General features: G+C 44.3%; 1 protein-coding gene across 2 annotated transcripts in view; it reads right to left on the bottom strand.

The window, feature by feature from the left end:
• kcnc1b (potassium voltage-gated channel, Shaw-related subfamily, member 1b) overlaps positions 1 to 15353 on the bottom strand; it is a 22950-nt gene extending 7597 nt beyond the window's left edge. For both annotated transcript variants that reach the window (XM_054776106.1, XM_054776105.1), the window contains exons 1-3: positions 14053 to 15353; positions 8146 to 9061; positions 92 to 265 (exon numbers count right to left, since the gene is read on the bottom strand). In XM_054776106.1, the coding sequence (XP_054632081.1) occupies positions 92 to 265; positions 8146 to 9061; positions 14053 to 14616 (1654 nt within the window). In that variant the 5' untranslated portion in view covers positions 14617 to 15353. The remainder of the gene's footprint in view (positions 1 to 91; positions 266 to 8145; positions 9062 to 14052) is intronic.

The following is a 15353-nucleotide window of genomic DNA, read 5'->3' as shown; positions in this document are numbered from 1 at the left end:
TGGCAAATATGGGGGAGAAAAATGGAGCATGCCCTGTCTACAGCATGTCAGTATCTTACAGGGGCCTGTGATTGGCTGTTACTGTACGTACCCCTCCTCACTCTGCCCCCTGTGTGGTTGGGCCGCTCGGCCGTGGTGACCAGGAAGCAGGGCCGCTCTCTTTCGCTGGGGCTGAAGATTTCCTCTGGAGATATGGCCTGGTCTATGTGAGGGCAGTCCTCGTTGGCAAGGGCGGCGTTGGCAGCCTCACCGTTCAGCTTGGAATCTGTAAAAAACAAAAGAACAAAAAGAGAACACACAATGGAAACAAATCTGGAGGTATATACCAGCATTTTCAATATCTAAAGTTTCCTAAATATCTAAAGTGCAATCAATTGCCTCAGGGGGCCGATGTGTATTTTCCAAGTGCAAGGGGTATTTCGTGATCATTTGTTAGATACCATCATTTCCTCATATAGTTCCCATCCCCCATCCCAATTAGTCGCCGAGCGCGTCATTCACTTCAAACAAATAAACTTCCCTTTTCCTCATTAGTAAAAAAATATGCATATTAAGCAAATTTTACGTATTCTTGGCCTAAATTAAGCATTTTCAAGCATAAAAATGTCTAAGGGACTATCCACACAGAAACCTTTTCAGGTCGAAACGGCAAAGTATTTTATCGTTTCAGCCTCTCGTCCACACGGAAACGGCGTCCTGTGTGCCCCGAAACGACTTAAAGAGTGAGAAAATCTGAATCTTGTTGTTGTCAAGTAGACCGCCGACACGAAAACGATGATGTCATCGACCCACCACCGCTGTCACCGTCACGTCACCAGAAATGAGCTTTGACGACAAGATTCAAGATTCAAGATTCAAGAGAGTTTTATTGTCATGTGCATGGTAAAACAGCAGTTATACCATGCAATGAAAATCTTATTCTGTTCATTCTCCCAAGGAAAAGAAAGAAAAACACAAGAAAGAATAAGAACATAAGAAACATAAACACATATACATAAATACCAAGAAATTAAGCAACAACAACAGAAGAGACATTAATGCAAGTAAATAATACAAATAAATAAATAAATAAATAAAGTGCTATGAGTGTGTGTTGCGTGTGGCGTGTCTGAGTGCTTCATTGAGAAGCCTGATGGCCTGTGGGTAAAAGCTGTTTGCCAGCCTTGTGGTCCTGGACTTCAAACTCCTGTAGCGTCTGCCTGATGGCAGGAGTGTGAATAATGAGTGTTGTGGATGTGTGCTGTCCTTGATGAGGTTGTGTGTTCTGCGTAGGACTCTAGATGTATAAATGTCTTGCAGTGAGGGGAGGGCTGCCCCAACAATGTTCTGTGAGGTCTTGATCACCCGCTGGAGTGCCTTCCTATCACGTGTTGTACAGTTACCGTACCAAACAGTGATGGAGGCGGTAAGGACACTTTCGATGGTGCATCTGTAGAAGCAACTCAGGATTGTGGTGGACATGCCAAATTTCCTCAGTCTTCTCAGGAAGTACAGTCTCCTTTGGGACTTCTTCAGAATTTGTTGGGTGTTGTGAGACCAGGTGAGGTCCTCGCTGATGTGTGTGCCAAGGAACTTGAAGGTTTTCACCCTCTCCACCTCAGTCTCACCAATAAACAGGGGTCTATGTGGCTCCTTTTCCCTTGTTCTTGGGTCGATGATCATCTCTTTAGTCTTATCTGTATTGAGAAGGAGATTGTTATCACGACACCAAGCTATGAGGTCCGCCACCTCTCTTCTGTATGATGTTTCAACACCACCAGTGATCAGTCCGATGACTGTAGTGTCATCCTCAAATTTAATGATGCTGGTGTTGTTCTGGGAGGCCACGCAATCGTAGGTGAAGAGCGTGTAGAGGAGTGGACTCAGCACACACCCCTGTGGGGTCCCAGTGCTCACAATTCTTGAGCTGGATGTGCGGTTGTGGACTCTGACTGACTGGGGTCTGCCTGTGAGAAAGTTAAACACCCAGTTACAGAGGGAGGGAGACAGGCCAAGTGTGAGGAGCTTATTTGTGAGTTTGTGGGGGCTGACTGTATTAAAAGCGGAGCTATAGTCTATAAATAGCATTCTGACGTATGTGTCCTGGCCCTGTAGGTGAGAAAGGGCTGTGTGGATGGCAGTGTTGACTGCATCATCCGTGGACCGGTTCTGGCGATATGCAAACTGTAGAGGGTCCACAGTTGCCGCCGGGATGCTCTTTTTGATGTGGGTCATGACTATTCTTTCAAAGCACTTCATAACAATAGGAGTGAGTGCTATAGGGCGATAGTCATTCAAGCAGGTCACGTTGCTCTTCTTGGGTACGGGCACTATGGTGGTGGACTTAAAGCAGGTCGGTACAGATGCTTGTGCAAGCGACAGGTTAAATATGTCAGCAAGCACATCAGCTAGCTCTGATGAGCAAACCCGAAGTGCACGTCCTGAGATGTTGTCTGGGCCTGCTGCTTTTCGTGGGTTTGTTTTGTTTAGAACCCTGCGCACATCAGCTGATGTCACCATGAGAGGTGCGTCCTGTGTGCTCCCCAGGTTCAGCCACCCTCTCTGCTCATCAGAAGTTTGGGTGTCAAAGCGGGCATAGAACTCGTTCAGCTCATCTGGAAGTGTGGTTTGGCTGGACGTGGCTACGCTACTCTGCTGTCGATAGTCTGTGATGTGCTGGAGCCCCGCCCACATGCGCCGAGGGTCTGAGGTGGAATAGTAGCCCTCCAGCTTCTGTCTGTACTGTCTTTTGGCCTCCCGTATGGACCTCCTCAGGTCATATCTGGCCTTTTTGTAGTCATCAGCGGTGCCCATGACAAATGCAGTCGAACGAGCACGTAGCTTAGCCCTTACATCACAGTTCATCCACTGTTTTTGGTTAGGGTATTTTCTGTAATACTTGGTGGTGGTAACAGTCTCTATACATGTGCTAATGTAGCCAGTAACAGCAGAAGCATATTCATCCAAATCAACAGTACAATCTTCCCTCCCCGCTGCAGTTTTAAACACATCCCAGTTTGTGCAGCCAAAGCAGTCCTGAAGTACTTGATCAGTTTCTTCATTCCATACTTTAACTGCTGTACTTACAGGGGGAGCTTTTTTGAGAAGTTGTCTGTACGTTGGATAAAGGAATATAGAGATGTGGTCAGCCTTTCCAAAGTGGGGTCTTGGAACAGCCTTCAAAGCACCTTTCATGTTGCAGTAGACTTGGTCCAGGATGTTATTTTCCCTTGTGGGAAAGCTCACATACTGGTAATATTTGGGGAGGACAGTCCTGAGGTTACAGTGGTTGAAATCGCCAGATATAATGAATACAGCGTCTGGGTGTTTGGTCTCGTGTTTATCGATGATGTCATGCAGGAGGCCTAGTGCATTAGCAGTGTTAGCTCGTGGTGGGATGTAAACAGCAGTTAAATACACAGCGCTAAACTCACGAGGTAAATAAAAAGGTCTGCATTTCACCATCAGCAGCTCAATGTCCTGCGAGCAGTGCTTTTCCATCGTCTGTACGTCTGTGCACCACCGTTTGTTTACGTAAACACAGACGCCGCCACCTCTGTGTTTACCAGACGCTAAAGTCCGATCTCCCCGGTAAGCAGCAAATGATTCCAACTGGATCGCCGAGTCCGGTATATCCCCCGTCAGCCAGGTTTCTGTGAAGGTGAGGACACAGCATTCCCTGATCTCACGTTGAGCTGTAATCCTTGCTCGTAGTTCGTCCATCTTGTTTTCAAGAGAGCGGACGTTGGCTAGCAGCAAGCTTGGTAGCGGTGGCCTAGTCGCTCTAGCTTTTAGCCTAGCATGCAGGCCGGCTCGCTTGCCTCGTTTACGCCTCGGATGCTTTGCTCGCCGGGTATTCAGCTCACCGGGGCCGCAGGCTGCTGCGTTCTCCCGGCGCAGAAGAAAGGCAAAGTCTGAGAGGCTAAATGAAAGTTCATGGTGAACCCTGCCGATGTTCAAAAGTGTCTCCCTGTTGTAATGTACTGCGTGAGTGTGTTGAATGTCCAAAATGAACAATAAGATAGCAAAAAATAGAAAAACACGGGAGAGTGTCACAGAGACGTCTGCCACGGAGGGCGCCATCTTTGATCTTTTTACAACATAATCGCTGAATATTTTGACTGATATGCTTCACCCCAGTCAACATTCTCCTCATATGTTGCTGTCTTATACTCCATAATGACTCGCAGAAGTAATTCCACTTCTCGTAAGTCTAGACGAGCGTTGGAAAGCTTCCTTCTTCTATGGTTTGGTGTGTCACGTGGTTCCCTCTGCGTCTCTGTTCACGGCTGGATAGGCCTTGTGTATTACATCGTTTTCACTCAAGTGATCCGGTCCGGTCTGGATGCCACTATTTACCAATTCGGAACAGCGTGGACGCGAATTTTTTCAACCCGCCCCCCAAAAAAATTTCAGGAGCGTCCCTGTGTGGACAGGGCCTAAATGAACTGAGATACAAATACAGTTTAAAAGGGATTAAAGTACGTTGATGAACTGTAGTCTACACTGGCCACACGCACCAGACTCCATCTCCCTCGTATTACACACATTTTTTTTGTGTGCATGCTTTTTTTTTTTCAGTATAATCGCATTGTGTTCTGCGTCCTGATTGGCTAAGGGACTGTAGACCATCAATCAATCTCCTCCATGCCATGTGTCCTGTACAGTACAGAATGCGTTCAGCTTGCCTAATTTACATAATTGTTTGATATCCAGTAGTGTGGCTCTTTAGTGCTGTATGTTTGCAAGTTTTCTCCCCAACAAACCTCACAATGTTGACAAAGGCACCTGCAGTTGCACCCAAAAGGCAGAGTAAGATGCTAACCATTGCATATAAAGTTGGAATTCTGGACATGCTGAAGGAAGGTAGAACTTCTGCAGCTGTAGGGCACCATTATGGAATAAATGAAGCTTAGGTTCGTACCATAAAGAAGGAGGAAGATAACATAAGGACGACAGCAACAATACATTTTAACAAGGATGCAAAAAGGGCTCTAACTGTCCGCAGAAAGACCACGGAGAGGCCGCCTCTGCGGATGCCGGGCATACATGAACAAGTTAAAAAGCCACATCGAGGAAGGGGGATATAAGCCCGAACACGTTTTTAATATGGATGAGAGAGACAGGCTTATTTTGGAAACACTACATCGCTGATTCAGACCACGGACCAAAGTCGTGATCCGCGCAACATATATATTTTCTCATGTCTGAGAAAAGTGTATAAAGTGTGTGGTGAGGGGTTTTACAGCCTTAAAATATATAGAATGAACAAAAAAACATATCCTGTACATGAAAAAACATATTCTGTAAATGAAAAAAAACATAATGAACGAAAAAACATCTACTTATAAATGAATATAAATATAATATAATATAATAATAATATAAATATAAACAAAAAATCTACTTATACTGCACGGATTTCACTTAACACTGGTAGTTTTTGGAACCTAACCCCGGCGTTAAACGAGGGAACACTGTGTCGCACAACAGGCACAATAATAACAATAATAATAACCATCATCATCATAATCATAAAACAGTGTACTGTTGTTCTCCACCAAAAACTCTCAATTCCTCACGTCACTTCCTGTCCACATGTCCGGAAGACATTTATTGAAACACACACAAGCACGAGTTTTATTTATGTCTTAAATTACTTATTTTAGAGTTATACACTAAGTCCCCAACTTACCAACATCTGACTTGCGAACACTCGTAGATACGAACACAAGCTGACTGGTCTATATTTTATTTTATTTTGCCTTCTATTCGCTCTATCAGTATTTATACAGCTCCATGCTTGACCAGTAGAGGGCACTGTGACACTGCTAATGGGACCAACAGAGAGGCAGTTGGGAAGAGAGTGTAAAGGAGAAATTGAAAGCTAAATTGTAGCTAGCTGTATGATACAACCCGGACAGAGCGTGTGATTAAAGTTTATGAAGAGTTAATAGGCCTGCTTAATTCTACACCACCCACAGAACACTACCTCTTTTAGAAGAGTCTAACAACGACGATTTGTCCTTTTTCTTTTAATATCTCCGCCTCCTCTACCACCAACGACGTATGCTCGACCACTCCTCTTCAAAGGTAAATAACATTTATCATTACGTATTATTATATCATTTTTATTATTGTTTTATTCATTAATTATCCTGGTTTAATATTACTACTGCATCCAAACTCATATTTACATACATACACATATACTGTATATGTATACACATACATGTAGTACCTATATCATTGGTAATATTAATTTTGTTTCCACTTAAGAACGATTTGACTTAAGAACGGTCGTCTGGAACCAATTGTGTTCGTTAGTTGGGGACTTAGTGTACATTTAAAGGTGACTATAAGGGTGTTATTCTGTGTCTAGAGGGTTCTAATAATATTAAAAACCGTATGCAGAAGGTTGTAAACAGATTTTCCATGCTTTAACTATGAAAATATTTGATTTATACATAAGGAATTTTACTTCACGGAAAATAATTTATCGTGGTTGGGTCTGAAAACAAGGGAATACTGTATATAGTGTGGCGTCTTGCGATATCAAAGATACAGTGGTTAGCTGCATGAGTTCATTCCAGAAGGTCAGGCTCAAACCGAAACGTACTCTAACTGAATACATTTTTCCCACAAGAAATAACGCAAATCCAATTAATCTGTTCCAGAAAGCCAAAAATGTTAACACGAAACATATAACATACGGTAGTTCTGCAATTATAGTTGTGCATGCATAAAACAATCAGAAATGCATATAAATGCATATCACTGATGAGTCAAAGGGATAAATGAACATTTAACATGATTTTTACCTTGATTGAAGACTTGATTGTTGACAAAGACGGCTATGAGGCAGCAGCCAGGGATGAGCAGAGATCCACACGGACACCACGTTTGTGTTTTAATAGGAGTTATTTCTTGAATTTAATAGTGTTTCTCACCTTCTTCTGTGGCTCCATTGTGGGTTATTTTGCAGTCGTGATCAATAAGAAAAGCAGAGACTTGTGGCGTAACTAAAGGAGTCAGCCGCTGATGGCCTCATAGATGGGCGACAGAGCTGGGGGACAACGACATCCGGGTCCGGTGTCCATGCTCGGACGTTGCTAACGGGGATGTTTTGTAATAAAAATATGCAACGAACACAATTTTTAATAACATAACTAGACGCGCACCATATTGTACAGTATGCTAACCAGGAAATGTACACGAACCAAGGCAAAATTTTTGTGTACATTTTCAACGTGACCCGAACAATACGCCAACCGGGGCATACACTGTCATTTAAAATGATGTGTCTACGGCGTCTTTAACTGCGACTGGCGTTTCAGGAGGCTCTGAAGTGATTGCGCCGCATTGTTATGTGTTACACAATTTTTTTTATTTGGCGAACAAGCCGAGCAAGAGCAAGAATCCATAATGTTTTGAAGAGAGAGAATGAGGATAAACACGCTGATGCAGGGAATATTTTTATATTATAAATTATCGTGTCTTGTCCGTTTATTCCTGACAGACGGCTGAAGCCAAATAAACAAAATGAACCCAAAATATAGTGCTCCATATTTTTTTCAGACTTGTTAGAGGTTTTTCTATTTTCCCTTTGAGTTACATTGGAACCGCTCCTGCTGCCCCAGAATCGAAAACGGTTCGGTCCTGTCATCTTAGGTCAACTTTTGTTTACCACACCTTATGAGTTCCCTGGATGTCAGCAGAACAGAGAGCTGTCTTCTGTGTTCGAACATTCATCGACATCTACCGCCTCGTTCTTGTCAGAGTGCAAGCTCTTGATTGCAGGATCTGATGCTCAGCGCAATGTGGTCAAACAGTCACCATTTTTTTTTCTAGTTTTTGCGAAGTTCAACCTTGGAAGGGGTTATTTTGGCACACACCCCCCCCCTCCCCCACCCCCCCCACCCCCCCATCCAGAGCGTGATATGCTTTAAATAGATAAATAAATGTAAATAACTGTAGTTTGTTGATCATTTGCTGGGAAAGTCTGCTGTTTATTCTCATGCCTGACTCATCAGCTGACTGAAGTGTGGGAACAGATAAACAGGGAAGCAGCTGAATCGTGATGTGTGTTTCTTCAGCCCGTCAAACCAACGATGAATCACCAAGATAACGGAATGTATCAGTTATATTTAAAGGGATTTGTCCTACCTTGAAACTTTATCTCGAAAACGTCGTCGTGGGCGATAGGGCTCTGGTGTTGTGAGCTGATACTTGATTTACAGAAGTTTGGAGAACCAGGTTGGGGCGCCCGTGGGATGTGCCTATTTTTTTTCTTTGGTAGTTTCTGTTTCGCCATGGCCAGGGAGTAATACATTCCAAAGTTGTTGACAATCACAGGGACTGGCATGGCGATGGTCAGCACACCTGCCAAGGCGCACAAGGCTCCCACCAGCATACCAGAGGTTGTCTGAGGGTACATGTCACCATAGCCAAGGGTCGTCATGGTCACCACAGCCCACCAGAATCCGATCGGGATGTTCTTGAACTGCGTGTGCTCGCTGGCTCTAGGGTCATTGGGGTTAGCGCCAATCCGTTCTGCGTAATATATCATGGTGGCAAAGATTAGGACACCCAGGGCAAGGAAGATGATGAGGAGAAGGAACTCGTTGGTGCTGGCTCTCAGTGTGTGGCCCAGCACCCTCAGTCCTACAAAGTGGCGAGTGAGCTTGAAGATGCGCAAGATCCTTACAAAGCGGACCACTCTGAGGAAACCCAGTACATCCTTAGCTGCCTTAGAAGAGAGCCCGCTAAGGCCCACCTCCAGGTAGAAAGGCAGGATGGCGACAAAGTCGATGATGTTCAGGGCATTCCGGATGAAGTCAAATTTGTTTGGGCAGAAAGTTATTCGCATTAGGAACTCAAAAGTGAACCACACCACGCAAACGCCTTCAATGTAGGTGAGGTAGGGCGCCGTCTCAGGCTCCTGGTAGGTGTGCTCCACTGTGATGTTGTCCACCAGCTCCGTCTCGGTGCGGTTGATGATGGGGTTGAAAGCCTCGTGGGTCTCCAGACAGAACGTGGTGATTGACACCAGGATAAAGAACAGCGAGGCCAGAGCCACCCACTGGTCAGTGCGAAGAAGGCAATGTAAGGGGGGGAGATGAAGGGGTGAAGAAGGACAGAGAGGAGAGTGAGCACAGTAATACGCGTAATGTCTCTTAGCAATGCAATTTAATCTGAGACAACAGCATCTGCTTTAACAGTGGCAGTTGTGTGCTCTGCGTCTTGATTCCAAAGTGCCATTAAACAGGAACAATCAATGAGAGCTCAACACGCTCCCTCCTCTCCTCTCTCTGGTCTATCTCAAGGTCATGCGCTTCATACTAAATTACTGAAGCAGCAGCAACAGCATTCATTTCGCCTCCTGTGACTAAATGTAAAACCGGGGCTCTTCCCCTTAGCACCATTTTTATAGCAGGTCTTTCCCCACCCAAGGTCACATTGACCCCATGATCAACTTCTGGGAATTATAGCAGGCTGAGGCTCATTAAGATGAGGTCCCCTTTTTATGAGAAACACGATGGCTGTAGAGTACTTTGCTTTTCATAGACATTGATCCGGTGATCGTATTTCATCACATTTAGCTAGATATTTATGATTCTTATTCGTGCTATACATGGGTGTAACTGATACAGTATGCTCTTCTGGGTATTGATTGTAACCATGTCCTTGTGCTCTCCTCTGATCGTACTGGATTACAGTATGTGTTACCACGCCTGCAAGTGGGAAGAAATTGGAAGCGTGCCACGACCAGATCAAAGTCAAAGCACAGAGAAAAGGGTTGGGAAAATCTGTAATCACTCTGTGAACTCACCAAATTTGCATCAATTTGGATTTAGTGAGTGAAAGTGAGCTCTCAAGCTAAAGCGCAGCCTTGTTAAGAGGCTAGGTAGAGTAATGAATGAATCAGGGAGGTCCATTCATGCAGGCTGAGATGGAAAACAGGCCCTCATTATAACATGTCATCAGTGACAATTCTTTGAATTGTGCCGAGGAAATTGCTGCCATTTATGAACCCCTGCCTCCTGTCCATATAAACGCTATCATTTATGTGACTTGACTCACAGCACAATTACTTCTGTTCTGTCAGCACCAGCCTCCCTCTCCTTCCTTTATTGACACAGTATCACTGTTTACCATCCCGATATCTAACTAAATCTCACACCTGTATGTCACTGACTGCATTTTCTTGATCGAATCTCAGAACATTTAATGGTCATTTGTGATATGACCATGTGAACTTTTGATTGGCACCTCACTCGACCCAATAGACAACTGTTTCCCCCAACTCAACCCAATAGTGTGTGCAAAAATGTACCAGCCCATCTTCGAATGTGTGTCGCTCATTTACTTTCAATCTTAATGATAACTGATGCATTTAATAGCCAATGAAATTGTGAAAACACCAATATGCTGGTTGATGAGTGCACTTTTGTCATACTGTAAAAGCAAGGAAATGCTGCGTAATGCAAAAAAACAAATCCTTCTTCCCAGTGTATTCAAACTCCCATTTCTCAGTGTCAGTACCTCTTACACAGATTTTGACTAAATAAAATAATAGATCAGATTTTTACCTTTCAAAAGAATCCAAAACAAGGACTCTAATCCAAATGGTCGGAAGACAGCTTAACATTTACTTTGGGTCTGACTTTTTTAAAGCATTTTAGATGCCAAAAAAATCCCACAATGCTAAGGAGTTATTCAATCAATTCCACACAGTTGACAGGATTGGTAATGATCAATTGATTATTATGCCCACCAAAGTTAAATACAGAAAACTATATATATATAAATAACACGATATTACGCCCCTGCAAGCCATGTGCACATACACAAACCTGCGCAGCCACGCACTCAAAAAGCCCTGCAGCAACAAACACACACATACCAGGGCTGCTGCAATGTAGCAAAAAAGATTAATTTTTCCACAAAAATACTACATGTTGTCATAATATTAAAGCTGTTAGAGTAGTCAGAGTAGGGAAAATTATTATTATTATATTTGTATGAACAAGCCCTACATCACATTGAATTCACATAAATTCACATAATTAAAACTCAAGTTCATTATTCATCCATCCGGCCAATTTTCTATGCCGCTTGTCTTAATAGCGTCGCGGGGGGAAGCCGGAGCCTATCCTAGCTGACTACGGCGAGAGGCGGGGTAAACCTTGGACTGGTCGCCAGCCAATCGCAGTCAAGTTCATTATTAAGCATAAAATCAACCAGATACGAAATGACACACAAATGAGCCCCGTCGTGTTCAGTTTGATTACAAACATTGAGGCACTAACACTGTGTGTGGCATTGTGTTGTGCTGTATTACATAACACTGTGATATGTTCCACCCCCTCTATAGTGTGTGTGCAAAATAACACCCAGCAATAAAATCCCAGTACAATACGTTACAACCTACAACCTCAACAGAGCAATCACGGCCATGCGGCCAAGTGATAATGTGATAGCTTGTTTTTCAAATGGCCTTTTGAAATATCTTAGATTGAACTGCTTCTATATTTACAACACATATAAACCATGTTTGCTGAACTTAAATCACAGTCAGAAATGGCACACAACTTATTATGAAGCATTAGTCTTGAGCATCTTTAAAGCAGTCATGTATTATGCATCTTTGTGTTTCAGGCTGCCAAAACCAAAAAGTGGTAACGCGGGTAATTGCTTTTGGCATGTGAATAGCCTGAGTCATTATCGATTCATACGTGTAAATTGCGGGCCCAAAGTGTTATTTATGGCAAGGTCTTGGTCATTATCGGTTCAGCCGCCATGCGCATGATCAACAGTGGGCTTGTTCAGGCCTGTGAACAATCACACCTTTACACACTGCATGTCATCGCACCACCCTTTGCATGATATGTCTTAGTGACACTTTGGGACAGTGTGAGCATTGTGGGGGAGTGCTAGTTGAACATGATGTGATCCTTATTGGTTAACTCTCACTGTTGCCTGGTGCTGATGTGCTGTGACAAGGCTTTTCCACTGATGTATCCACTGTGAATAGAGTCTGTAATTAACTCTGGGGCTCAGTTCTAATTAATTTTCTTGCTTCTCTTCGTGGAGCTTTGTCAATCCTCGCTCTGCTTTTGTCAAAACGAGAAGGCGTTCTGTACATCTCTGAAGGTGACACTTGAAAGAAGATGCCTACGTGGCTTTAAAGTGCTGTGCTTGCTGTAACAGTGAGAAGTTGCCAGTAGAGTTGGCTCTTGCTGGTTGGGGTGGCCTGATAATCAGGATGCTGCTGCGTGCTGCTGCTAAAGCAGCATGCAGCACAGCATGCTTCAGAGGGGCAACACTTGTAAAAAAAAAACAAAAAAAACATCTGAAGGTGTAAAGTCATTGTCACTGGTTAGAGGGTTGCTCTACTTGGATGGGAAAAAGCCCAAAAGCGAGCACCAAAAATGTAACCTCCAACAGCAACCTAATTTTGTCTGGAAGCCGGCCACTAAAATGTTGCTGGTGCCAAAGATCTGCTTTCCTAATGTGTTGTTGACCCATTTAGCCAGTCTACCCAGGGATCCTTGTACCCTGGAAATATCAATCTGAATTTGCTCTTGTGCTGCACAGACTGGTGACGGAGTGGTTAGCATGTCGGCCACACAGTCAAGGGATCTGGAAGTTTGAATCTCTGTGTGGAGTTTGCATGTTCTCCTCATGCATGAGTTTTCCCACATTTCAAAAACCTGCACGTTATATTAAATTGTCCACAGGTATGAATGTGAGTGCAAATGATTCTTTGTCTTGCGATTGACTGGCAACCAGTCCAGGGTGTACCCCGCCTCTCACCCAAAGTCAGCTGGGATAGGCTCAGGCATACCCCCACAACCCTAGTGAGGATAAAGCAGCATAGAAGATGAATGGATGGAGCTGTAACGACTTTTTCTTTCTTCCCCATATCTACATTATTTTTCATACACAGTAGTGTTTCAGTTGCAAATAGGAACATTTGTCTAATTGTCTAAATGTCCTTTAGGTCCAACTTTGATTAAAATCCACAATTAACTAAAACTATTGTTTTCAAATCATAATTGTAATGGGATGACAGAACATCTGCCTGAATGTTCTGATCTCCTATTTCCATGCCAGCATATTGAGCAGAATCATGTTGCCATAGCAGAGGTCTTTGTGGATGTATCTTAACGTCCAATATTTAAACCCCAATGTAGTAGAGTCTGAATCAACAGCACCTCTGCTGGTTGCAACCAGGTAGTGCACTCCGTTTAGCCTCAGTGGTTTCAAGGCGCGATTAATCAACAATTGCAAACACTCGATTATCGATTATCATACCCATCCCTAATTGATGTTTAGAAATGAACTAGGAAGAATCGTGCTTTGGATTCATAGCTGTCCATCAACTACAACCATCACAGCAGAGGGTTTTTTTGTGGATCATATTCAAATTTTGCGTGCTTGTAACACTACTTGAGACCTCAGCATGGGACAAAAAGTGTACATGACATTTATCATGGACTTGATTCTCAACTTTATTGAAACCTGATTTTGTTATGGACTGCATCATACCGGGTGCGATACATTGTAGTTGTCTCTGACTATGCATTTATAGTTTGTCTTCTGCCTAATTTCCCCTCCTTGCAGGCATTCTGTCCTTGCACATGTTGCTTTCAGATCCTATAGCTTGTCATGCAAACATCTAGAGGGTGTGACTAAAATATAATTTTGTCACTGGCATTTTGTGATTGAGCGCTTTCAACTCTGCCTAGCAACAAGTGGCTGCAATATGATTATCTGCAAGATAATCACTTCACTTTTAAATGAGTTTTTAAACCTGTGTGAATTACGATATTGCTCTTGGAATTTTAGAATGTGAATTCTTTAAAGTGTCATTTTGCATAAATGGAAAAAGGCTGGTTAGATTTTTATAATGATACCTTTAGCAACTTTGGTTGATTTGACCCAACACAGGGGGACCCCCGGAAGATCAATTTCAAGGTCATGAATGGTCTTAGAAGCCCAGCACATCATTAGTCACTCATAACTTAATGACTAGAGGTTGCATGCGTGAAAAGCGAATAAGCTCACCCTTGCATATTTGGAGGAGTAAGGGTCCTCAAACAGAGCCCAAACACGCTTCTGCCACCGGCTCCACAAGCTGCCACTCCGGGTGTCAGGAGAGTCACCGTGCGCCAGCCTCCTCGTCATCTCATCCACATCGTCCTCACCGTGCTCCTGCTCGGGCTCAGCATCGTCGTTCCCCAGGTCCAACAGTCCCCCCCCGCCGAAACTATCAAGGGCCTCCTCCGCCTCCCGGTGCTGGCGATAGGTCATCCAGCAGCAGGGTTCTACGTCCGTCTCGTCGATGCCCCAGAATGCCAGTTCCTCCTCGTAGAGGGGGCCGCACACATCGGCCGGGCAGTGCAGCTTACCTGTCCTGTAGTAGTTGAGGATGTGCGCGAAGACGCCGGGGTGGCGGTCGAAAAAAAACTCCTCGATCTTGGCGTCATAGTCAAAGTGGTTGGGCGCGTCAGGCTCGGCCAGCCACGACAGGCGAGTGCCAGGTAGGGTGCGAAGGGTGCTGCGGTACGTCTGGTGCCGGATCCCTCCCACGTTGATCACAATGCGATCCTTGTCGTCGCTCAGGCCCATCTCGTCCCTTAGGCATCGCTCACAGAAGTTCCCCTCATCGTGGCAAAGGTGAGTGCGAGCGCGGGAAAGCGGCGCACCGAGCCACCTGTCGTCTCCCACCAACAACAGGAGCAACAAAAATCACCGCAGCTCGGCGCGCATTTGGCGGCGCACTTTGGTGCTAAAAAGCCTAGTGATGAGGACGTACTGCCAGGCAGGATGCGAAATCCAAAATGAACGCAGCCAATGGCATCACATGGACAACGGACGTCACATCATCACCAAATCCAAGGAGGAAAAAAACAACAAATCCGTCTCATCTAACTCTTCCTCTTCACCTTTTAATAGATCAAATGAGCTGCTTGATGACTTTGACGGCAAGGTGACTGTTGATGGTCCTCCTTGGTGTTCGATCCCTCCTCCAGACGCACCTCCTTCACACCGACGCACAGCTTGCAGCTCTTTGTCTCAGCAACACTTCTCCCTCTCCTCCTTCACTGATGCATTTTTGGGCACAAACAGGCAAAGATCCAGTCAGTTTTAGCCATCCACGATTGTGTGAGTGTGTGCGTATGTGTGTGTGTTTGGGGGTGTAGATTAATCTTCAAGAAAAAGACAAATCCAAAATGTTGCTCACAGCATTCTCTCTCACATTAGATGGAGCATGCCCAGTGATGCACCCTAACGATGCTATCCTATTACGACAATTGCCTCCCTTCCTCTTTCACTTAAGAGTCAAGCACAGCTGCTTGCTTGGA

The sequence above is a fragment of the Dunckerocampus dactyliophorus genome, chromosome 5 (genome assembly GCF_027744805.1).
Source record: "Dunckerocampus dactyliophorus isolate RoL2022-P2 chromosome 5, RoL_Ddac_1.1, whole genome shotgun sequence".
NCBI lineage: Eukaryota > Metazoa > Chordata > Actinopteri > Syngnathiformes > Syngnathidae > Dunckerocampus > Dunckerocampus dactyliophorus.
Note: the sequence above shows the minus strand (reverse complement) of the source record. Positions and strands in the feature narration are given on the sequence as shown.